Consider the following 23,504-nt stretch of genomic DNA (forward strand, 5'->3'; position numbering starts at 1 on the left):
CCCTGCGCGTTCTGCCCAGAAGTTTAAACTCCCAACGGAATTTAACGGACTCCGCTCCCAAAGGCGCGCGCAGGAGGCGACAGCACAACCTAACCTCATCCTATCACGTCTTCCCCCCACCCTCCTGGCTCTGCTCCCTCAGGTGATTTTAAGTTTCGGCGCTCGCGGCCTGCGACCCTACGCATAGTTTGTGCTGAGGGGGGGGGGGGTTGAGTTCGAGTTTTAAGAGCGTGTTAATAAGTGCTTCTTCTGGTCCTGAGGAAGGGCGCGCAGAAGGACTGGGGCCTTTAATGACAGGAAGGACTGGTAAGCACGGCGGCCGAGGAGGAGACGGTCTGCCGGACGAGGAGCTGAGTGAAGCGGACGACGACAACGACGTCCTGCCCCCTCCTCGCTCGCTCGAGCTTCTGCCACCCCGCTCGGCTCCCCACCTGACTCGGTTCCCCCCTCCTCCCTCCCCCCAGCCCCGTTCCTTTGTCCTCCCGCTCGCGATTGGCAGGTTTTATTATTCCGCCTCAACAAGCCGCGAGCGGATTGGCCGGCGCGGCTGTGACGCGAGGGGCCGAGCCGCGGAGTAGTTGGGGTTCTGCTCTGTCAGTAACACATGGGCAAGAGCGGCGGAGAGAGGCAGCGAGGAAGGCGCCAGCGGGGAGACGGAGGCCTCCTCTGCGCGCGTCCGGAGACGAGGCAGCGCCGCCCGGGGAGCCGCGGAGGGTCGTGAGAGGAGGAAGGAGAAGCAGAAGAAGCCGCCGCCTCCTCAGTCATCGTCGTCGTCTTAACAGCAACAGCCGCGCGCTTCGGCTCCTTCGCTGCCCCACTCTCGGGACTTTCCCCCTGCATTGGCGACGAGAGGCTTTGGAAGCCGCCCGAGCCCCGCGACAGGGAGGTGGCGGCGGGAAAGGGGTGGGGGGGAAGCGCGAGCCAGCTCGGAAGTGCGGCCACATCTGCCAAAACTTAACCCAGCTATTGCAGCAGCAGCGAGAGCGGCGTCGGCGCCGCCGCCCGTGCTCGCCTTTTGCAGCAGCAGCAACAACCCAGCTCTGCATCTCCCCTCGAGGGGAAGCAGCGAGAGTAGGACGAAGCAGCAGCAGCAGCAAGGAAGGAAAGGAAAGGAGGGCTGGAGCAAACGCTTCCCGGACATTTCCAACACCACCACCACCACCACCTCCTCCCTCCCAGCCCGGGGCTGCTTGCAGTTCCCTGACCCGGACGGAGGGTTGCTGCTCCGCGTAGCCCGGCGAGCGCGCTGGGTTTGCTCCGAATATCAATCGGGATCGAGCCGGGCCAGCCCACCAGCACCAACCCGCCGGTCTCCCCCTGCGAGAGCTCTCCCGAAGCTACAGCCACGTTGTCCACGGCCTCTTGCACCATAGAGGGGAAACAGGTAAGATCGTGGGCGCGGGAGTGGAGAGAGAGAGCTGCTTGGTGGTGCGTTGTTTTTTTTCTTTTGGATGATTGTAGCTGTTTCTCCTTTCCTCCCCCCCCCCCACTTCGTTGCGGTCCGGAGTGGGAAGTAAACACGGCCACCCCCGCCATCGCCTGGAATCAGATGGGGGGGGGGGAGAAAAGTGGCTGCACCTCCCGGGAGCCAAGCGGCGACGGGGCCGCCCGCAGCCCGGCGTAGCGGTACAAAAGGCTGCCTGCTTTGCCCCGCGCTGCTTCTCTCTCTCTCCAACACCCCCCCGCCCGGTTCTGCCTGGGAGTCGCGGAGGAGGTGGGAGGAACGGTCGCCCACTTTCTTTGTAGTAAAAAAACCCCACTTATTTTGAAACAGTGGCAGGTTTGGAGGAGGAGGAGGAAAGGGAGAAAGAATAATCTTAAGTGAGGTATTTGCTCTCTTCTCTCACTCTCCTTTCTCTTTCTCTCTCTCCCCCCCTCCTTTTCTCCTCCTTTTTGTTCAGGGGAAATCTGATGAATCAACCTAATTAAAACCAAGCCGTGAATTAAGCATCCATTTTTATTTTTTTTTGGTACTACAAATTGCAAGCTCTACGCTTGTCCCTCCCTTGGTCTCCATTAAAATCACCAGAGACGTTGTTAAAAGGAGGGAGGGGGTGTGTGTTTTGCCTCTAGCTGCCAGCTCTCCTTTCTGTTTCATTGCCTCTGTTCCAGGACCTAAATTGCTTGGCTGTGTAATTACCAGAGTAAGCCTATTTAAGTTAAAAGCTTTCCTTCTCTTTCTCTGCCCCCACCCCCCCAACTCCAAATGAAACTTGATGAGGGCCCGTCCTTAGTTATCAAGGGAGTCACTTTCTGGTCAGTCCTCTTGATTCATCTCTTTTAGATTTAATCAGCATTAAGGTATTGCTTGTCCTTAAGAGCTTTAGCTTAATGGGGTTACTGGATGCTTCTGTCAGTGTAGCATTTCCTTTTATATATAATATTTACCTTTCAACAAAGACAGGGTGGGTGGGAGCAAGGCAGTGGGGCTTGTGTGGGGTGTTTTTGGTCTTGGAAAGATGGGAAGTAGGTTTAACATACTTTAGGAGTCCTTTTTGCTTTTAATCAGAAGTAAGAAATGCAGATTCATATTGCTGGAAATGGTAACAAAAGGCCATTCCATGAGTTAAATGCATCAGAAATCAATTTACATAAAGGTATATGATGCATTCAGAGAAATGCAATGCTAATGGCTTTTAGAGTGGTTCTCTTTCCCAAGTCTCGGGGTTTTTAGTTACAGTCTTAATTGGTGCAGTTCGCAGTCTGGTTTATTGTGTGGTCAACTGAACATATGATCAGGAGTTATTTTGAAGGAAATCCTGTTTTGTTTGGTCCTTTTAATTTTTTTTAAAGTGGCCTATTTTAAGGACCCTGAAGCTTCTGTTGTAACTTAGTTGGGCTACTAAGTGGCAGGAAAAGTTTGCCCTCTCCTCTTCACTCTTTTGCTTCAGAGGTATATGTCTTAGCAAACAGCCAGATGCTTTAGCTTGAGCATGGACAGCTTACAAAGGACAAAGGGAAAACACACTGCTTAATTGGCAGTAAATAACTTGATCTTTTTATAGTGCAAATGACTGAACAGTAGCCTGTTCGACTACTGGATTTGAGGCAGAGCAAATTAATCAGTTTGGAGTAAGCTTTATGAATTGGTTCCATTATTAATCTCCCTGTTGCCCTGCTTGTACAAAGCATTTATTAGAAAGTGAGAAACACACTTGTGGGTTTGTATGTGTGTCTATTTCCACCTCCACCCCTCCCCAAGCAGCACTTTTACAGCCAGCCATGCTAGCTGTTTCCTGAGTGGGGCATGCTTGATTGTTCTGCCTCTCTGCTTTTACGCAAAACTTTTTTTTTTTTTTAAGGGCAACAAAGCGCTTAGCATTTAAATTGCTGATCAAGGGCAGATTAGTGAGACAAAAGTAGATGTGTTTGTATAGGAAGTTAACAGGCTTCTGAAAGTTAAGTGATCTATTATTATCCAGTAAAGCGTCCTTTGGGAGGAGGACCCCACTTTCATTTGATCTTTTGAAGAAATAAATAAATAAATAAATAAATAGGGACGATCCTGGCTGAGCCCTTGCAGATAACAATAGCATGAAAAGGGAGACCTTGAAAAACTAGTTTCACAACTTTCTCACAGTTTTCTCCGGAGCTTATACTTGCCTCTCCTGTAAAATAGAACCAAACAATCCCCAGAATCATTCCCAGCTGGTGAGCTACAGCTGCGCTCCCCAAGAGTTGTGGTCAGGGATTGTGGCCTCACTCTGGCTGTTTTTTTATGCCATTCTCATTTTAGGACTGTGGGGCCCAGCAATTTATATCTGGGAGGGCCATGTAGACTGTGAGACTCCAGGTGTGTGTACTTTCCTGGCAGCAAACAAAGCGGGGGTCACTCTAAGTTTGACAGCAGTATTGCAAGCTAAAACTGTCATTGAGCACCACCAGCCAACTTGGAAGGGGAGGCAGCTAATTAACCCAGAACAAAGGCTCTGAAAAGTAAACAAGTTGCTGCTATTCCCCATCTTTCTTGGGCTGGGAGGGGCAGGTTGCAAGAGCTCTTAGTCTGAGAGTCAACCCCTTCGTCTCATTTTTCTTTATTTCTTATTCCCTTATCCAGACCATGGTGAACCCAGGCAGCAGCTCGCAGCCTCCCCCGGTCACCAGTGGCTCCCTCTCATGGAAAAGATGTGCAGGCTGCGGGGGGAAGATTGCTGATCGCTTCTTGCTCTATGCCATGGATAGCTATTGGCACAGCCGGTGCCTGAAGTGCTCCTGCTGCCAAGCCCAGCTGGGAGAAATTGGTACGTCCTGCTACACTAAGAGCGGCATGATCCTGTGCAGAAACGACTACATCAGGTGAGAGAGACACAGGGGAAGTTAGGCTGGTTTGCTGGTTTCTTGAATACACGACTCCATACTTTTCCTATGAAGCAGAAGGAACTGCAGGCCAGAAATACCTCTGTTTGCAAGGGGTAGTTCAAAACTAGAAGCCTGATTTAATGAAACAATCCCTTTCCTGGTTTACAGTAGAAAACTTTGGTAGATGGCTCAAGGAGAGGTGTGGTAGAACAAAACTCCTAAAGTGATCCTAAACTTTTAAGAGAGAAGTTCCGGTTTAAAACAGTTGGCTGCCCAAAGCTACTATGGTAGTGGGGCAGAAGGACGCTTGTTTGGAACCTAAAGGGGTGAGAGCAAGCATAGAGTTGGCTAGAACAGTGGCGGGAAAAGGCTAAAACAGTGAGAGAGCTACCCTTTCAGTATCTGATTTATTATATTATTATTTGCATAAGCACCTTTAAATGAAAATGGAATGACTCATTCTCTGTATTCATTGTGAAAGAGTTGATTAATGGTTGGAGGGACTGTGACCGTCTCCTGTGCCAAACTCTGCACACCCAACACAGTGGTAATACATGCTTTCCTATTGCTGTGGAGCATATCTTTCAGTATAAAAGTGAACATGTGTATAGTTTGATCAATGTTTAAAATATTTCTTATTGCATCCAGTATTCTGCATCTCCTCCACTTTGCATAACAAAAATGTGTTTGTTTCTTCTCCCCACCCCCACTAGTTTTAGAGCAATTAATAGAAAGAATTTAAGAGGTCCAGGTGCCCATTCAATCTTTTCAGGTGAACTCAAGCTCCTTTAAACTCATTTTGAAAGGAGGCATTTTGAAGGATTACACATTTAATTTGAGTAAATGACTTGATAGACTGATGCACATGAATGCTTTGAGGAGGTGTTCTAGTTCAGCAACCAGTAATTAAACAGCCCCCTCCCACCTTCTTTGGCATATAAAGAATGTGAGGTAAAGGCATATGGAGTTTTTTTCTAGATAGTCTTGATTTTCATACTTAGAATAGATTTGAAAAAGTATCCCAGTTCTTGGAAGGAGTGAGCAAGCTTTAGTGGTTAAAATCATCTCTTTGTGCGTATTTTCAAATATTTAGTTATAAATATTTTGAGCCGATTTCTTCTGGAATTTGTACATTTAACTATGTAACAACTCTGTAAGTTGCATACTAAATATTACTTTGTTCTGATTCTGGAGGCAACAGCATTTTGAATCGGTGACACCAATAAGGAGACCCTTTCTTGTTCTGATAATGGCTCTTCTTTATGCTAGCACCTTCAATCAGCTAAATAGAATACAGAAAACAAAATGGCAATAGAAAGGTTTTAAGGGATTGCAGCATTCATTTTGCTAAGTGTGTGGATTTTTAAAGTAAATGCTTGAAAATCAGTGTGTGCAGGCTTACAGCGATGCGTTCTTGATCCCTGTCCGAAGCAACTGCATAAGTGAGACAGAATTCTAATTAAATAGAGCAGAACGGTTAGAAAAAGAGGTTTGTTTGAAGTGGAAAAATTGACACTACTGTTCAGATTCAATGAACAGTACAGATTTCGTCTCTCTCTACTAAAACCATCAAACAAACCTCTTCTGATCACTACTAATTAAAAAGAGAAGTTGTCTACTATACCCCCAAGGCAAGTTCAGGCCAGCTTATTGGAATCTCTGCCTCAGGTTTTTGTGTGGCCAAAACTTATTACAGTTTTAATATAGGCTATTATAAATAGGGTGCTTTATCAGATGGTAAATTTGAACTGATTTTGTTCCATCAGTCTGACTCTTCCCTAGAACTGAATAGCTTGTCCAATAAAATATGGATACTTGAGTGTGCATTTCTGGAAGCTTATTTGTTCCATAGGATAAAGGTCTACTGACCCAAGTACATAAAGTTCCAGCATTTTCATCTGTGACCCTGATGACTCAGACATAAGTAGCTACATGTCCTAATCTATTAACAAACAAGATGCTACCATTTTACAAGTGCTCTTCAGTGTGTGTGGTTTTTATTGAGGATCATGTAGGAAAATATATAGAAATAAGTCGTGATTTTGTTCTTTTGACTGCTTGCAGAAATTAAGTTGATCTTAATGGGACTTTCAATGAGATGTTTGTCGTAAAGCTTAGAGACAAATTGATCATTCAGCCTCTGAGGTGATAGGGACTGACTGATTGAAGTCTCTTCATAGGACAAGACAACTGGGTTTTTATAAAAAAAAACACCACTATGGGCCTCTACAACTAAATCTGGGTAGTGGCTTTACCAAACCAGCCTTACCTTATCTAAGGATTGCCACAGATTTTATTGGCAGCAGAGGGCTGTGGGGTGTTCATGTAAGTAAAAGAATGGCAATACATTGACTCTTCTCTGACCCCTTAACTCACAACCAAAGTACCCTAAGCAAAGGGAGGATTTTTTTGGAAGGGAGAAGGGTGATGGGCAGCCCTCCCAGCTATGAGATTCTAGATAAAGCAGCAGCGTGGCAGTGAATCTGCACAATTAAGAGCTTTAATTAGTGTCTCCTCCATTTTCTCTTAGTTCTGATAGGTTTTATCTAATGAGATCTCGTCCCTGGCTTAGATCTGCCTGGAATGACGTGTCCAAAATGAATGAGAGCTGTGTCGCAAACAAAACATTTAATTAACAAAATTGGCCTTGGAGAGAGCAAGAGAGAATAGGCTGGGGGGGGGGTGGTGGTTGAAAGAGGTGGTGGGGAAGGAGAAACAAACTAGGCTTTTCTTAAAGGGCTAGTGCTGCTTGAGAACTCTTTCTGTACAAATGTCTATTTAATATGATTATAATCTCTTATATCCCACCTGGTGTTTGCTACTGAGGTGGCAGTGGAAATATATTTTTGGGTTGGGGGGCAGGTGAGCATATAGCCTTGCCTAGATCATGAGAGCATGGTCACCCCCCCCCAAAGAAAAGTGTTTGTGGCACTGTGCTTGACATGCCGGGCGGCAAGCACCTGATTCCCATTCCAACAGGCAAAAGATGTTCTCTGTTCTCCTTGCTGCTCATTGCCATTCACGTGGGCTGTCTGTCCACAGTATGAGCCATTTGAGGAGGGGAGGAAAGGGAGGGAGCAGCCAGGCAACGAGTTCATTTTTCTGGTAATCAACAGCAAGCTGCTATATTCAGGGAATGCTGTCCCTTTAATTGAACAGGCTAGGTAATTAAATGGCATTTTTCCAATAGGACGTGCTAGGTAAATCTAATAGTTGGTTATTTAATATCACTTTGAAGTCTGCCCACTCAAGCACAATGACAGCACAGGAGCATGTGAACTATTAGCTTGGAAAAAAAATCCAGGATCTCAAAAATTAATTAAATCGCATGCAATTTAGGGGGAACGTTTATCTTGATTTGTCATAACAGAATTAATTCAAGGCCTCCAATTCACTTGGGGGCAGATCTGTTACTCTGAATTAACCAAGCGTAATTTGGCTGATATTTTTTCCTCTCTCTTCCCCCCTTCTCTCTCCCTCTCCCTCTAATGCAGCACTTGCACAGCCGCCTTCCTCCCCCTTAAGTATCAATAGCTTCTGGTGCTTTTAAGGTGCTTGGGCTGTAGTTATGCTGAAGTACCTTTAATGGACTTGGCTGTAGGCATAATTTTTTTGCGTAGCCTTTGTTACATCTGATACAGCTGGCACAGAATTTGGATCCGGTATAGGAAATCTGATGGAAAACCAATTGCTTCTGGATCAGTAGCTTTGGATGTGCTTTTCTTTCAGCTAGGAAGTTTGAATGCTTCTGGGTACAGATATGTCGCCCCCCTCCCTTCTCCTCCTCTCTCTCCTCTCCCCACCCCTTTCAGGTGCAAGGGGAAAATTGAACTGCGGGACTGGCAATGCAAAACTCTTTGTGGTGCAGAGCTGTTTGGTTTCCACAGCATGGTAAAAATCCCCACACTGCACCTTACTTTTCTGTAGTTTATTTTAAAAGTGTTCCAGTTGAATAAATAGAAATTTTCAGCTAGCTCCCCACCCCACATCCTCTTGTTCCCATCTCATCACCTCTGTCTGCTTCTAAAGGTTTTGAATGAGGAAGAGAGTTGGGATTAATTTAAGGTGGCATTACATAATGCTGCAAAATGTAGGACCTTTCATCCATATATGGAACATCTCAGTGTTGGTGATTGATTGTGTTGCCCAAATGTTGAAATATTAACAACCTCTTTGGACTCCAAGACCCAAAGAGAGGAAACTGAAACCACTTCTGTCATCGCAATTAAAGAGTCCCCTGGCTTTAATTAGCCTGACCTGGGGTATCTCTCCCCCATTGCTGGAGTTAAAGAGAAAAGAGCCCATTAAAGTCCAGTCTGAGACCGATAGTTACTTAATTGAGCACCTAAAGCCTCCAGCCTTTTAAATTAAATACTGTCCTGGACAGTCTCCCTGATTAGCTAATTAACTCTCCTCTCTCACAGAACCCATATAAAAACAACTTTTCAGGATGAGGGTAGTTAACAATGATTGTCTTCCTCCATGGTGAAACAAAAATTATCTGAAGCTTCTGATAAAGTGCCTTAAAATAAAAGTATTCTCATTAGTAGAAAAGAAAAGAAAAGCATCTAAAAAAAGTAACGGGCAAAGTCCTGGACATTTGCTTCAGTAGTAGCCTAACCCTGCAGATTATGTAGACTGCCTTAAGTTAGTTTTGGCTGTGACTTCCAAAAATTCAAATTCTTTTAGAAGGAGGCTGGCGCTGTGTGTGTGTGTGTGTGTGTGTGTGTTTAAAATGAGGTACAAGTAGCTTTTGGGATTACATTTTTGACTTGCAATTATTAAAATTTAATTTAGATGCACAACCACCATTGCTCAGGAAAGTTTGTATGATACACACATACTTTATGAAGAGAATGTGTCACAGTTAAATCAGCATGATTAAAAATGATTTTAAAATTGTGTGGCGCGTTTGAAATCCTCGCCTCTTCCACAGGAGGCTGTGAAAGAGGGTTTTTTTTCTGTCTTGCCTCCTTTAAAAGAGGGGTGTGTGCCTGTGTGTACTTATGGGAAGAGAGTATTCATACAGCTATGAGATCTTCCTTTTGCCATTCTAGAAAAGCTTCCGTTGTAATTTTTGCTGCCACTTTAGTCACAGTTCTGCAGATGGACCTAAATATGCCTTTCTCGCTGCCTCTTTAAATGACTTCCTTCTAGAACGTTGCCACTGATAATGGGGAGTGGTGGAAAGAATACACATAGTGAAGCTCTCAGTGAAATCGGTTGTCCTTGTAAATACTTTGAAGTGGTCCTCCTGATCCAGCAGATGCTAGAATAGCATCCATCTACTTTTTTTTCCTGGATGGTTCAGCCCTTTTTAGGCTGGAGGTCTTGGCAGTATATTAGTTCAGCTTTCCCTTTGTACCCATTCTGACTCGCAAGAAAGTGTCAGTGTGTTGCGGATCTCAGACTAATTAGTTTTGAAATGGAGTTTTGATTGAACTCTTCAAATCGATGCTGCTGCAAAATTTGTTTCTCAGGCTTCCTATTAAAAGCCATCTTAAGGGGCAGTTTTACTACTCTCCCTGTCGTTCAGTCGATACATTTAATACCAACTTACAGGCTATTTTCAATAAAGTGGCGACAGCAAATTAGTAGTTTGAACATGACAAGCCTCCCTCTGCAAGCACTGATTCTGGAAAACTCAAAGCAATTATTTTCGTCCCCCCTCCTTGATACGGAGGCACGCAGCAAACATTCAGATCACAGCATTTTCAGTAGTAACGCGTCCTCCAGACTGATACACAAGCACGAATGTATGACTTTACTATTGGGCAAAAAAAGGCAATGGAAATAATTAATATTATGACACCAGTACATTTATTTTATAGATGCTATTGCACTCTCTCTCTCCCCCCCCCCCCAAAGCACCCAAATCTTAAGCCATGGGAGGGGGAGCCTGCCAGCTAGTTCAGATTCTTCCTTCACTATGAGATGGTCCATCATTGTAATAGCTGTGGGTGCAGTGAGAAACTGCAGAAAAGCAAACGAGAGAAAAAAGCCATTTTTAAAATTCTAGCATACATATTCTGTAAAAGTGGGAGATCAATATTCATTAAAGTATTGTAGCTCAAATCAGTATGTTGTGCCTTTAAATGCATTAGAAGAATTGTGTATATTTTCCTTCAGTCCTTCCCCCCCTCCTTCCTCTGCTTTCCCTCTTCTGTCTCTCCCCCCCCCCCCATGGCAGATGTTGTGGTCTCATTTGATTGCATAGGAAAACTGCAGTGATACAGCAAACACCCAGAGAGATATGATGACAAATGGGTCCAGATCCCGGTAAATTACTTTCTGCTCAAATCGAAATTTCATTCAGTTTGTTGCTAGCAGAGATGAAGTAATCTAAATTGTGGACTCAGGAGCAGATAGAGGGAAGTTGGAGCAAGCATTTCATTATCAAGAGAGAGAGAGAAGGTTAGGATGAAAGAGATGAGCAGAGGCAAATCTAAAGTGTTGACACCATGATTGAAAAGGTTAACCCATACACATTATATATCAACCTGGATAGCCGAGAGTTTCTAATGGAAACTCTGCCCTGCTAGAGGTTTACTGGAGTTTCAATACACTGAGCATGATGTCGTCTTAGATATACAATCAAATCCTCTTAACCCTTTTGATGACTCATCTCTCAAGATATGATTAAAGTACAAAAAAGTTCTTCATATAATTTCAAGGACACAATGCATTTAAACTCCAGTCATGAATTCTGTCCCTTTTTTTATGACAAACCCAGTAATCTGATAAAAAGTGTTGTACAGAATTGGTTTGTGTTGCTGGATGCAAGTTCATATTTTATTAGATCCTGTGCTTCCAAGTCTTGAGAGGTCTAGGGTGCTCCTGTGGCAATTTGGCTTGTGTTGCAGTCTCTTAAATTATCACGCCCCAAAGTATGTAAACAAGCTTCAGGGGTGGATTTTGACAAGTTGAAATGGCTCTTTCAGAACTGGCTTCTTGATTCACAAGTGTCTCAGGTGGGGGGAGAAAATAATAAGCATCACCTTTTTGTTTTCAGGTTATTTGGAAATAGCGGCGCTTGCAGTGCTTGTGGGCAGTCAATTCCTGCTAGTGAGCTGGTTATGAGAGCACAAGGGAATGTCTATCATCTTAAGGTAGGAAAAAATTGCCTTTCTGACACTGTCCCCGCCCTCCACCCCAAATATTGCAGCACCTGTGCACAGATCTATATTGGAATAAAAGCAGCTTCTGCTCTAAATTCGTAAAACGGGCTTAGTCATAAATGGAAAGGCTTTTGAAGTTGCATATGTTGTCCTAGTGATTAGTTGTGCTGCAGGTCTGAACACATTCTTGGGTTCCAACAGGTGCAGCTTCCGGTATTTGGCCAAAGTCCCATATATCCCTTAACTTTGCCGTAATTCAGATTATAATATTTTTTGGCGTTTTTAATGCCCTCCCTCCAGTTTTAACTTTGCCTTTTGTTCACCCATTTCAGTGTTTTACGTGCTCTACCTGCCGGAATCGCCTGGTCCCTGGAGACAGGTTTCACTACATCAATGGCAGTTTATTCTGCGAACATGATAGACCTACAGCCCTCATCAATGGTCATTTGAATTCACTTCAGAGCAATCCACTACTGCCAGACCAGAAGGTGAATATTGAACAATTGCTAATGGACCTTATTAGAGTTAAAACAAGATTAATACATTTTTCAGCCTACTACTGAATATCTTTCAAATGGCTTTACACGATGGAATGTAGTGAAACGGGGTAAAGCTCCAAACATTGAGGTGCTTGGATTGTGAAGTGACTCCAGTTTAATTTGGGTCAAACCTGTGTGTGTGTGTGTGTGTGTGTGTGTGTTTGCATTTACCAAAACAATTCTGGCCGTCAAGAAGACTTGTGGGATACAATCTGGATCTGTCTTAACAAGTGCATGTACTTAATTGTAGCATTCTAGAGTCAGATAAGCTAATGGCACAGTAGTGGTTTGTAGAATCATTGCAGTAGCATTAAAAAATAGTTACATTCTTTGGTTCAGTTAGAGTTGGCTTGATTTTCAAGGAAAATGCTTTACTTTCTGTTAGCACCATTTTTTTCATGTCCGTTATGTCTCTTTAGTTTTTGGTATTAAAGTGTAGTATGGCTTACTCACTAGCAGAGTAGGGAACAGTTTTAATCAACAGTTGTCCTGTACCTCTGCTGTAACTGGACAGTTTTTAGATCTATTTTAATCTCCCTAATAAGTCCCATAGCTATGCAAGTGAGTGCATTTTGATAACTGCTATGCCTAATTTATAATAATTACTGTCAACCTTCAGTTAAGGGACTGTTCATTCCACACTGGTCCAGAAAACACTGAATGCACAAGTCTTGCACATAATTTTATTCACATCATATTTCATACTGATTATGTATTGATGACATTGATTCATTTACTCTTTACAGCGCCACTTGCATGGATATTAAATCTTATTGACCACAGATGAATTTTAATTTCAGATTGGTGATGGATTTTTCCATCAGCTCTGATAGTATATTTGACTTTTTCATCATTAACCCAGGCAATCACACAGCACTGAGTTATTGCATTGAAACAAAGTGCACACTTCACTTGGTAATTCTTTATGGATTTACAATAGGGACTTCATTAATGTCTGTTCCAAGGATAGCAAAAATAACATTTATCTGTTAGTAGGAATTTTGAAGATAAAGTCTTTTTTATAAAAAGAAAGAAAGAAAAAAGAAAGGAACAAAGCAACCCTTCGGCAACTTATGAATTCTGCAGCATCAGGGAATCTTTAGAGGCTTAATATGTTCAGAAGAACATGAACTTGCCCCTTAATAGGGGTGCATTGCTATAAGTACGTATTCTAGAAAGCTGCCCTAAATTTAATAGTGACCAAGTGTGTGTATGTTAGATGTAGTTAAGGACTCTCATGCATTCTATACTCCCAATAAAAGTCCTACTGAGTTCAGTAGGGCTTATTCCTGTGTAAGTGAGTTTAGGAGGACTGCCTTCTTTAAATATTGTTTTGGAATCCCCTATAGGCCAGGTGCTATCCTCAAGTCCCTGTTTCTAAATAACTGTTTAAAATATAGGGAATACTTCTTGCATCTAGTTCAGCTTTTTTTGTGTATCCGTTTGCTTTGTGCATGCAGTAAAAGTTTAATATGCTTTATGGCGCCTTTGTTCTTGCTGTGCTTCAGCAAAAGTAATACTAATGTTGGCAGTTACAGAGGAGAGATAAGTGTGGAATAGAAACAGGGATTCAGGGGCTGCAAAGCTGTATTCATCCTACATGTAACTCTTTGTGCAGGAAGACTTCAATAAGAACAGTGCCTGGATTCTGTGGCTATTAACTGCATAGCTACAGTATGTTAAAGAGGCAACGAGGTGCTGAGAAAGATGCAGGGAGGGATGGACGACAAAGTGATGTTCTCAGCGGGTGACACTAATATGGCCTAGTGAGTGGCTTATCAGTTCCACAAGTGGGGTTGTGTGAGGGTGGTGTACTATAATTTAAGCCCAATTTTCATGGCTGAAGCTTAATAGGATTCTAGAGTCCGGGAAGAAAGCGGATTGTGTGCTTTTTTGGCACTGCATATTTTTGGGTTACTAATCTATGCATTACTCGGAGGGAAAAGTTAGAATTCTCAGTCCAGTAAGCTTGTTCTGCTAGCACCACAGAAAGCCCTTCACAAATGAAGCTGTTGTGTGCGGTTGTGCTGTGTTACTTGCTCCCACCCCTCTTCCACACTCCATTTTAAGCCTCTTCCTTTGGCTTCCCTATGATTTGAATTGTAACTCGTTGGACAAGGAGTGCTTCTGATCTCTGCTGTTTACAGTACCCAGCACAGCCTTGTTGCTTTAGTAAATGTTAAGGGGAGCCCGAAAACAGTCCTGATATAGCACCCTATATATTCCACCTATAGAAATAGTAGCCCATACTCTGCTTTGCCCATTGGCATTTTATTGGTGATGGACAACCTGAAGACGGCCAAGCGAACTCTGGCATTACATTGATTGCATTGTGATTTGTTTGCTCTGGCCGTGGTTAGTATCATTTCTGCATGATGGCCAGGAGTTGATGTTGCCCTAATAAGCTGGTTCCAGAGTCCTTCTTTATTTCAGAAGGCATCAACTCCATCCAGCAGGGATGGGAAGCCTGTAGCCTCCAGCATGAACCCCTTCTTTAACCATATCCTTACTATCATAAACAAAATATTGTACTACCACCCCCAACTATGGACAGTAAAATACCCCCCCCCCAAAAAAGCTGGGTGCTTGATGGATGTTTATGATGTCCTGTGCAGATTTTGTCACTTTGTAGCTGAGGAATGTTGTCTAAAAGCTCATCGAGTTTCTTTCCTACTCCCTACCCTTAAAACCCTTTTCACAAGGTATAAGTTTTCCTTTCATTGGTGATGATCAGAGCATTTGCTTGGCTCTAGCTACTATACTTTTAAATAAAGCATGAGTTAGGTTACGTTTTGCTATTCTGTCTGTTGCAGAGAATCTTCTAGTTTACATATCGCTCAACAATTCCCTTGTACTTACATAATTGGTATTGTCTCTGTCCATAGTAGAGGACACTTGATGCTCATTTATTAAATATGCTTGCTGGCTGCTCCCTAATCTTTGTTCTGGACAGACAAATTACCTTTCTCACACTGAGCATCAGCTCTGGGGAATTAAACCTCCAAGCTTCCACCACTTTAATTAGCTTGAAAGTGGGGGGTTGCAGTTACTAATAGACCTCAGGCTTTTAGTAACTTGGGGAAAGGGTAAAAAAAAAAAAACTTCCTAGGAAGCTCAAAATGTCATTTAAAAACCATAAAAATCTAATATATTATTTCATTTTGGTAATTGCAAACAGATTGCATTTGAAGACTGTCGATCGTTTCTACTTTATCCATGGAAGTTAGATTTCTGTCGAGCTAGGCATTTTTAATTATCACAATTCATTAACACATCACTGTGGAGGCACATGTTTGACTTCGTATATTACAGAGTTTATGTAACGTTAACTAACATAGCAGATGAGGAATCTTAAATGGGAGGAAAATATTCCAAAATGTCTATATTTAGCTTTTGTGCTATGCAGCATGTTAACTAGCGTTGCCTAGGGGAGGGTATCTTATTTGCTTTAGACAGAATTTTTCCTAATTTAGAAGATCACTTTACTTTGTGTGCTTCAAAGGCAAGGCGTGTCATTTCATCCCTGTCCAAGGGAAATGCATCTTTTATAAAAGAAAAAAAGTAACTGTAGGATTTCCCATCAGAAGCTTCTATCTTTCCTTTGTGATAAATGTATCTTGCTGCTGTCAAAACTTAAAGGACATTATTATTATTATTATTATTATTATTATTATTACATTTTTAGTGTGGTCTGTTTTGGTTTTCCCCCGTTTGAACTCTTCAGGGACTTGGATAAGTATTGCAGAAAACCTTTAATTGAGTCGCAGTTGGAAAGTAATTTAATAAGATAAGCAAATAAGGAGAATGCGAAACCAGTCACACTTGACTCAAATCAAGCATTTTAGCTAAGATGCCCATTTTTATTTCCTTGCAGGTCTGCTAAAAGGTCAGAGTACTGCAGAATGCGTGCCTTCATCTCAAACTTTGTTCATCACAGATGGATCCCATGTCTCCAGTAGACAAGTCACCTTTGTAGCTAGCATCAATGCCAGCTCCATGCCATTGCACCTTCTTTACTCTTGGTTGCCCTTCCCACATTTATTGGTGTATTAAAATGACTGAAAATGAACATTAAGGACTCCATGAATCTGGGCTATTGGGAGACTGTAGAGGAAATGGAGAAAAATGTCCACCAGAAGAGAACAACTTTGGGTGGGGAGGGAGTGGGGAAAATGACTAATGAAGCTAATTAAGATAAGCTTTTGAGTCTGCTTTCTACCCTCATTAACAATTAGCAGGGCACTGGTCAGAATTTGTACCCTGTGTTTTACCTTAACAACATTCTCTTTGCTCTTTGTATATTTAAGTGTTGTAAGGAAATGTGTTTCAAAACTCAGAACATGAGATAAAGGAAAGATGGGGCTCTTGTGATATTCTATCACAAACACTTTTATTGTATCTCTGTAAAATACAATGTATGTATGCATGTAAGTGTTTTTTTTGTCCTAATGTTGCTACTTCCCATGACACAAAAAAGAAAAAAAATCAAGCTCATAGCAGCTACTGTGTAGAAATTTTCACCTACTCCTAATTTGCTGAATGAAGAAGAAGAAAACTTTTATTTGTGATACTTTCAGAGACATTTGCTCTAGTATGGTGTATTTAAATAATAAAAACATAAAATGAAAATACTTGTAATTGAGTATGACTTCAGTGCACTATAATAATAATATAGCAGATTTCCATTCAGAAATGAATTCTTATGCAGCTTTTAACTTTAGAATCTGTTTTTTCTGCTTTCTAATGGGTTTATGAAAATAAGGAATGCATTTAAATCTACAGAATAGGTGACTTTTGGCAATGGTACAGAACTCAAAAGTATTGCTGAGTATTTCAGATATGCAGATAATGGCAACATTAAACCTGTATTGTGATTCATTTTTTGCTCTCGTCAGCTAAGTCATCTAGGCTTTGTGAACAACAGGAAGTGTATATTTCCTAACACTATTGCATCGCTCTGTATACAGTGCAGTCATGTGGGTTGTCAAGCTAAAAATTCTCTAGTGTTTTGAAGACTCTTTTAAAACTTTGGTAATGACACAGCACATGTTCAGGCAGAATTTTCACTTCACTTTAAACCTTTCTGTATCATTATGACTGGTGTTTGGGAGTGGCCAATCAGTTTTGTTCCGGCTATAGGCCTTTTGATTGTACTGTCGCGAAGGGCTGCACAACTCTTCTGATAAATTTTATTAAATGGTCTGCCCTGGAAGGTGAGGTACGCAGAGCCCTTGCATTGTATCCAGTTAACCTGACACGTTACACAACGTTTGCAGGCATGGGATGCTATCCAAGAGCACAGGCTGGTATACAATATTCATGGCAGGCAATACACAAACCTCGTGTAATTGAGATTATGCATGTAAACGAACAAACAACCCTTTTGGACAATAAGGCTTTTAAATTGGATAATAATAATATTGGGGTCAGGAAAGTCACCTCTAGCAGGCAAGGACTTACTCGGGAGGAGGCTTGGTGAGTATACCCACCCAGTGAGACTAAGGTATATAATGAATTGTTCATAAAAAGATGGATTCTCAGAACAGTATACAGTTTGATAATACAGCAGCTGATTTCCTGGAACACTGGGCAATTCTTCCACATGGGAATTTCTGCACTATGACAGGGTTAAGCATACGTGGAGGATCTCTTTCATTATGGAAATAATGGATAGTTTGGAGCATTAGTTGGAAGTCTGAATGGAAGATGCAACATGCACAGTTCTGGATCTTGACTAAATGCCACTGACACATGCATCCTCCACACTGCAGGAATAAGCAGGATTTCCCTGTGGGAGGCTAACTTCTGTGAGTTGCAGCCTAGTAGTTTGAACGATGGTGCTGTGCCTTATCTTAGTGTGCTTAAGGGAGCTTTGTGTGAACCTGATCCATGCAAGCTGAGGAACGCCACTGAAATTAATGTGGATGTCCCAAACACACTATCGATAGTCTTTAAAGTGAGAAATGCCCATCCATTCTACTGCTAGCTGGGAAACTGGTGTGTATATATTCTTCAGATCCTGGGCAAAAATACAAAGGCAGAGAAGATTATATCAAAATTAAGCTGCACATTTTAAAGTAATGGTTTCATTTGCTGGAGTGCCTGTCAATGCTTTGGGCTGGTTCAGTTGTAATATCAAACCATTTGTTCATGAATGAAATTTGATTGCCTTCCACCCTTCGTGCTCTTGCTAACTTCTAGTTTTGTAGCAAGCCTCAACATGTCATTATGTATATATATATACTGGGAAAACGTGAGTTTTCTCTAACTTTAGTCCTCCTCAAAGTAGATCCCTTGACATTAAAGGGCAGGCCTAACTTAGACATATCAATTTCAGTGGTCTTCTCTGACAAAATGTAGTTGCATAGATCCACAGCCTTCCAACCCTGTTTTGCCGCATTCGGATGTTACAATCTGCCTCTCAGTTGGAAATTGGGACATTTGGGGGGGGGGATTGTGATCCTGTGACTCCTTTGTGTTCCATCAAACAACCAGGTCTCAAACAAACAATTAAGCAGTTTGCTGTCTTAATATGCATAGGAAGGACTTGTCTGTCTGTCTCTCATTTTACTAAACAAAAATTTCTGTGTCACTTCCTGAAAACAGTTTTGGTGAAAATCTGAGGACCAAGCAATGAAATACAAAGTCATTTCAGACTATGCCACAGAGGTGAACCCTAACAATGTTTGAGCCAATGGGTGCTTTGAATTATGCTGTCTGAATTCTTTTGAGAAGATCTTCTGAGACATAGGAGTATAAAGCTCCCGTATTAGTGCTGTTGTAGATATCCTTTTAAAATTCATTCTTTCCGCCTATAAGCGCTCATTCTGCTGCTGTGAAAGCTGTACATGCCAGGTTTACAGTTGTTTAATATAACCTAGAAGTACTAAGATGATGGCTAATAATTTTCTGTAAGTAATATAGTGTGGCATTTAGCAACGAAGAGGCTGAAGTTCATTAAGGCTTTAAATAAACTATTATATGACTGGTTCTTAAAGCACAGCTACCTATTTAATAGCAGGCTTAAAAGCATTTCTTAAGTTGGAGACCTATAAGATTACAAATGTCACTCATGTTAGCATAATCCACATGCAAGTGATGAAGCCTTTGCTTTGATGTGCTAAATTGGAGGAGGACTGATGGAGCTATGAATATACAATGGAACATATTTAACTAGTATTCTTGCCTGGGGTAAAGCACTCTCGAAACTGGAGGCATATCAAACAATAAAAACAGGTTCTAATGGTGGAAGGCTGTGTGTGAGTTTGTGTGTTGGGATATTTGCTCTTATGTGAGCAAATGTTTTTGGTGTCTCCTCCCCCTTAAAATGCAATGGAGATTAACCATACTTGATCATACTTGCCCTTCTCTCCCTGCACTTGTTACAGTCGATTTCTAGAATCCATGCTATGTACCGTATATGTATCTGTAAAGATGTAGGTCTACTTTGTCATTCACCAGAAATTCTAGTTATGAAATCTACCCATCCTAGCAGGCACATGGGCACAGCTTCCAAACCAAATTCTGTTTGCCATAAAATATACTGTCTTTCTGGTCGTAGTTTTATTTGGCCTGGTTATGTAGTATCAGAAGCTACACCCACCCACCCACCCTATAAACATTGCACTATTTAGAAGACCACCGCCTTCCCACATCTCCCCCTCCCTCAATCTGCATTTTCTCCTGCCAGGATACTCCCAAAAAGGAGCGAGTATGAGAAAACCCAGACTGAGAGAGGAGAAAGTGTGGGAAGGCAGTGATTTAGAGGACAACAGAAAACTAATGGAGCTACAGAAGTTTACTATCCATGTTAAATGACTCTATGGATGAGCTACCAACCTATGTTACTTAGTATTCAGGTTTTTCTTTAAAAAGTGGAAAAAACAAACCTGCTACTAAATGAGATTGTATTTATTGGTCATCTAGGTTAATTGAAAATCTCAAAAGTTTGCAGCATGCTGGTACTGAATGTGCAGTCCTGGAAAGGCATTTCAGTGATGAGAAGTGAGATTGTGGCATGTATAGCTCCTTTTATGCTAAATGCTTTTGGTGTGGTGCTACCTTGGCATTGTAGCTTGCTCTCCTCCGCCGTGACATACTGTGCAGAACATAAAGTTCTGGATTTCCATTGTCGTCCTCCTCTTTCAGGTGCATGCCTGCTTTGTTAGCCCTGCTAAGCCGCAATAAAATTTATTACAGTTAAGTGGCAATTTGTTGCCATGAAACTGCAATTAAAGTATTACCGGGCAGCCATTTTAGATTAACACACATTTGGAGCATAGGCAAGCGCTGAACGGGCTCTTGTTATCTTTACCAGATCGGAGCTCTCCGCATAACAGTAAAACTGTGACACGTTCACCTATGTCTTTTGTCAAGTTGAAGAATTTGAGCTCTCGGTGGGAGCACAATGATCTCATCGCAAGCATACTAAGAGCAAAGACAAGTCAGGGCTGATTTCTGCACGTTCAACCTGCAGTGTATAAAGTTATTGCCATGTTTGGGCGATGGAGGTGGGGGTTTGTGGGAAAGGGGGGGGGGAGAGATGGCATTGCTTTGCTGAAATTTCGCAGGGATGGGGATGCATTCGAGAGAGTGTGCTTTTGACTTCAGACTGACTGTTAAAACGGACTGCACGCTGTGGACTCTGATGCCAGTAATGCGAAGCGGGTTCTGACTTGTTAGAGTTTTAAAGGCGGGCGTCTTTTTTCTCCTTTTAACTGCAATTAAACGAAAGGCTAGAACAGAACCGATCTGAAGGGATTGTTTCCGAGATGGCCACTCATATGCAATGAAAACTTGCAAGGCTTTCCTTACAATTTAAGAACCTCTTGATCATCTTCTTCTTCTTCTTCATGCTTCGGCCTGATCTATTAAAACAAACAAAAATCTTGGGCACTCCTTGATCCTAAGCACACGCTGGCGAGAGATGTAAGTTCCATGGACGCGAAATGCTTCGAAATAGGCAGTTAAGATTGCACCACCATGTAGAACGAGGGTGTGAATTTGCTTAACTCTTTTTTGGGGGGTGGGGAAAGGAGGTAGTGAGGATTGGCCTTCCATTCTGCCACTTCCTTCCATGATAGATTCCCTTAGGTATTTTTACTTTTAGTAAAAACATTGGCCGAATCCAGCATAGACATTATTCTTCCATTTACCTCAGTCAGCTTAAGAGTACTGTCACCCCATATCTCCCGATAAAACCTCACTTGACTGTGAAACAGTATGAATGAAAATCCCCGGAACAAACCCAAAATATGCTTTGAACAGTGAAGCAATTATTTTATTTGTTTGTATGTTTACATCCCACATTTCTCAAGGCCGTGTAGTGTGCCTGCATTTTTCTGTCTCTGTTTTATCCTCTTAACAACCCTGTGAGGTAGACTGAGAGTGAGTATCACTTGGCTCTGTCTCTGTATGGTGTGTGATGCTGCCCTCTCGACTTTCTGCCCTCTCAAACTTTCTGCAGCTAAAACTTTGCCCTCAAATTCTTCCCGAGAAACGAACGATTTGTGCTTGTCTCGCTAGCTTGCCTCATCACTGCACATATGATTGGTCCGGGAATGAATGCAGTTTGGACTGGATTTTACCTGTTAATGGGCCACAATTGTCTGTGTGGCACCCTTCTGCCCACAGCTGAATGGGCAGATGCAGCAACACAGAAAATGCGCAAAGAATCCTGTCCCCCGCAAAATAAAAAACCCCCACTCCATTCCTTCTACTTAGTGCAAGACATAACATGAATTTGTGGACCTGTCGAGAAAGAGGTATGTTTCCTCAGACTCTTTATTCCCTTTCGTGCATGCATGGACACACTTTCTTTCTCTCAAGCTTTGAGGGCAAAGATATGTGAACAACCTCCGATGGCATCTAGGATTGCTTTAATGCATCGAGTAATTTGGGTCATGCAGGTTGTCTTTATAATTAAGGTTATCATTTTGCTGTGCAAAATTTTAATGAATTTCAGGGCACCGGCTTAGTAAAAAGAGTCGCAGAAGGGTGACCAAATATTTATAGAATAAATAGAAGCATCAAAGGAGCAAAAATATTATGTCTTTACCACAGTGGTTTAATTGGGCTGATTGAACATAGGGAATTATTAAATGAGTGCCTCTGTTAACTTAATGAATGTACAGCGAAGGAAACTCAAAGCCCCTGCTAGAAACTAGAATATGGGTGTAGAAATCTGTGGCTGTTCAGATGCTGATAAACTCCTGTCATCTCTGCTTATTGGCCATTCTAGCTGGAGCTGATGAGACTTCGAATCTTAACATCTGCATAGCCCCATATTTCCTCTCCTTGGACATGTGTCTTGCTGTTCCATACACTAACTGTTTCTCAAGCTAACCTACGTCATAGTTTTGATATGAGGTTAAACATGGGTTTTAGTGGCAAATGTATGCTGCTATGAGTTGCTTAGAATGTGAAAAGCAAACAGGCAATATTTAAGCTGCCATCGTAAACTAGGTAAGGACAGAGTGTGGTACTGTGTTCTTGCATGAATTTCTTAGCTTTTGTTCTGAGTGGAGTGATGGAACATAGATTAGTATTATCTTCTTTCTAAGCTGGGCTTCGCCTTGTAACTACTACAGACAGGAGTTGCTAACACTGGCAATGTGCTGCTATTATTATATAATAATAATAGGTAGGTTCAGAGCATCTTTATAGGCTTGAATCCCAAGTTTGCATAAGAAGAACTCCATCAGTGGAATACTTTCACTGGTAATGGCGTGGAGAGGCCAAGCTCCCTTCTCCTCCGCCCTTGTGGTTCTCTATGCCCCCAGTAAATCTGTTCTGGAAGATTGGAGAATAACATGGGAGGTGGTGTTGGGTAAATCGGTGAAAATTTCCTCTCTTCATACGCTCCAACATTTATCCGATGAAAGTAGGGACGTCCTATTCCATAATGATAATTTTACTATTTATAACCCACACATCTTATTAGGTTGCCCCAGCTCTGGGCAGCTTCCAACATATATAAAAACACAATGAAACATTAAACATGAAAAACCTTCCCTATGCAGGGTTGCCTTCAGATGTCTTCTAAAGGCTGTATAATTACTTATCTCCTTGGTTCAGGTGTTGCATAATTCCATACCCTCCAACATTTCCCCAATGAATATAGGGACATCCTAAGGAAAAGTGGGACATTCTGGGATCAAATCAGAAACCGGGACAGCTTCTCTAAATCAGGGACGTCCCTCGAAAATAGGGACACTTGGAGGGTCTGTTTCTTCCCTTTTGCCAGTGGGAGCCTCTGCTGGACTGGAGTCCCCCAATGAACAGAATAGCTATTTGGGCACCAAGCTAATATGTTTCAAAAGTGGCCTTCAGGCAGCTTAGCACCTGCACTTAGCACCTGCAGGGAAACTGGGTCATTTGCCATTCACTCATGCTCCCTCCTGCACACTGACCTTGTGATGTGTGGGTATGTGCGTTTGTGTGACAGAGAGGCAATAAGCCACGCCGTCTCTGAATCAAGGTAGAAAATGCAAGCCCAGTGCTGGCAATGGCTGGGTTCCAAAGAACCACGTGCACAGCTGGTTCCCAT

General features: G+C 42.4%; 1 protein-coding gene and 1 long non-coding RNA gene across 2 annotated transcripts; one reads left to right on the top strand and one right to left on the bottom strand.

Annotated features, from left to right (window-relative positions):
- The first annotated feature begins 936 nt into the window (after positions 1 to 936).
- LMO4 (LIM domain only 4) lies at positions 937 to 16,587 on the top strand. The gene is made up of 5 exons (XM_081008872.1): positions 937 to 1,384; positions 4,058 to 4,296; positions 11,312 to 11,408; positions 11,750 to 11,905; positions 15,831 to 16,587. Exons 2-5 carry the CDS (start codon positions 4,061 to 4,063, stop codon positions 15,837 to 15,839), a joined length of 498 nt encoding a protein of 165 aa, XP_080864998.1. The 5' UTR covers positions 937 to 1,384; positions 4,058 to 4,060; the 3' UTR covers positions 15,840 to 16,587.
- Positions 16,588 to 19,846: 3,259 nt separating this feature from the next.
- LOC308478779 lies at positions 19,847 to 23,459 on the bottom strand. Its single transcript, XR_013987259.1, has 2 exons — positions 23,344 to 23,459; positions 19,847 to 20,818 (listed from the first exon to the last, which is right to left on the bottom strand). It is a non-coding gene; the product is annotated as an uncharacterized lncRNA (long non-coding RNA).
- Positions 23,460 to 23,504: the final 45 nt, after the last annotated feature.

This window comes from Podarcis pityusensis (genome assembly GCF_964106645.2).
Source record: "Podarcis pityusensis genome assembly, chromosome: 6".
Lineage (NCBI taxonomy): Eukaryota > Metazoa > Chordata > Lepidosauria > Squamata > Lacertidae > Podarcis > Podarcis pityusensis.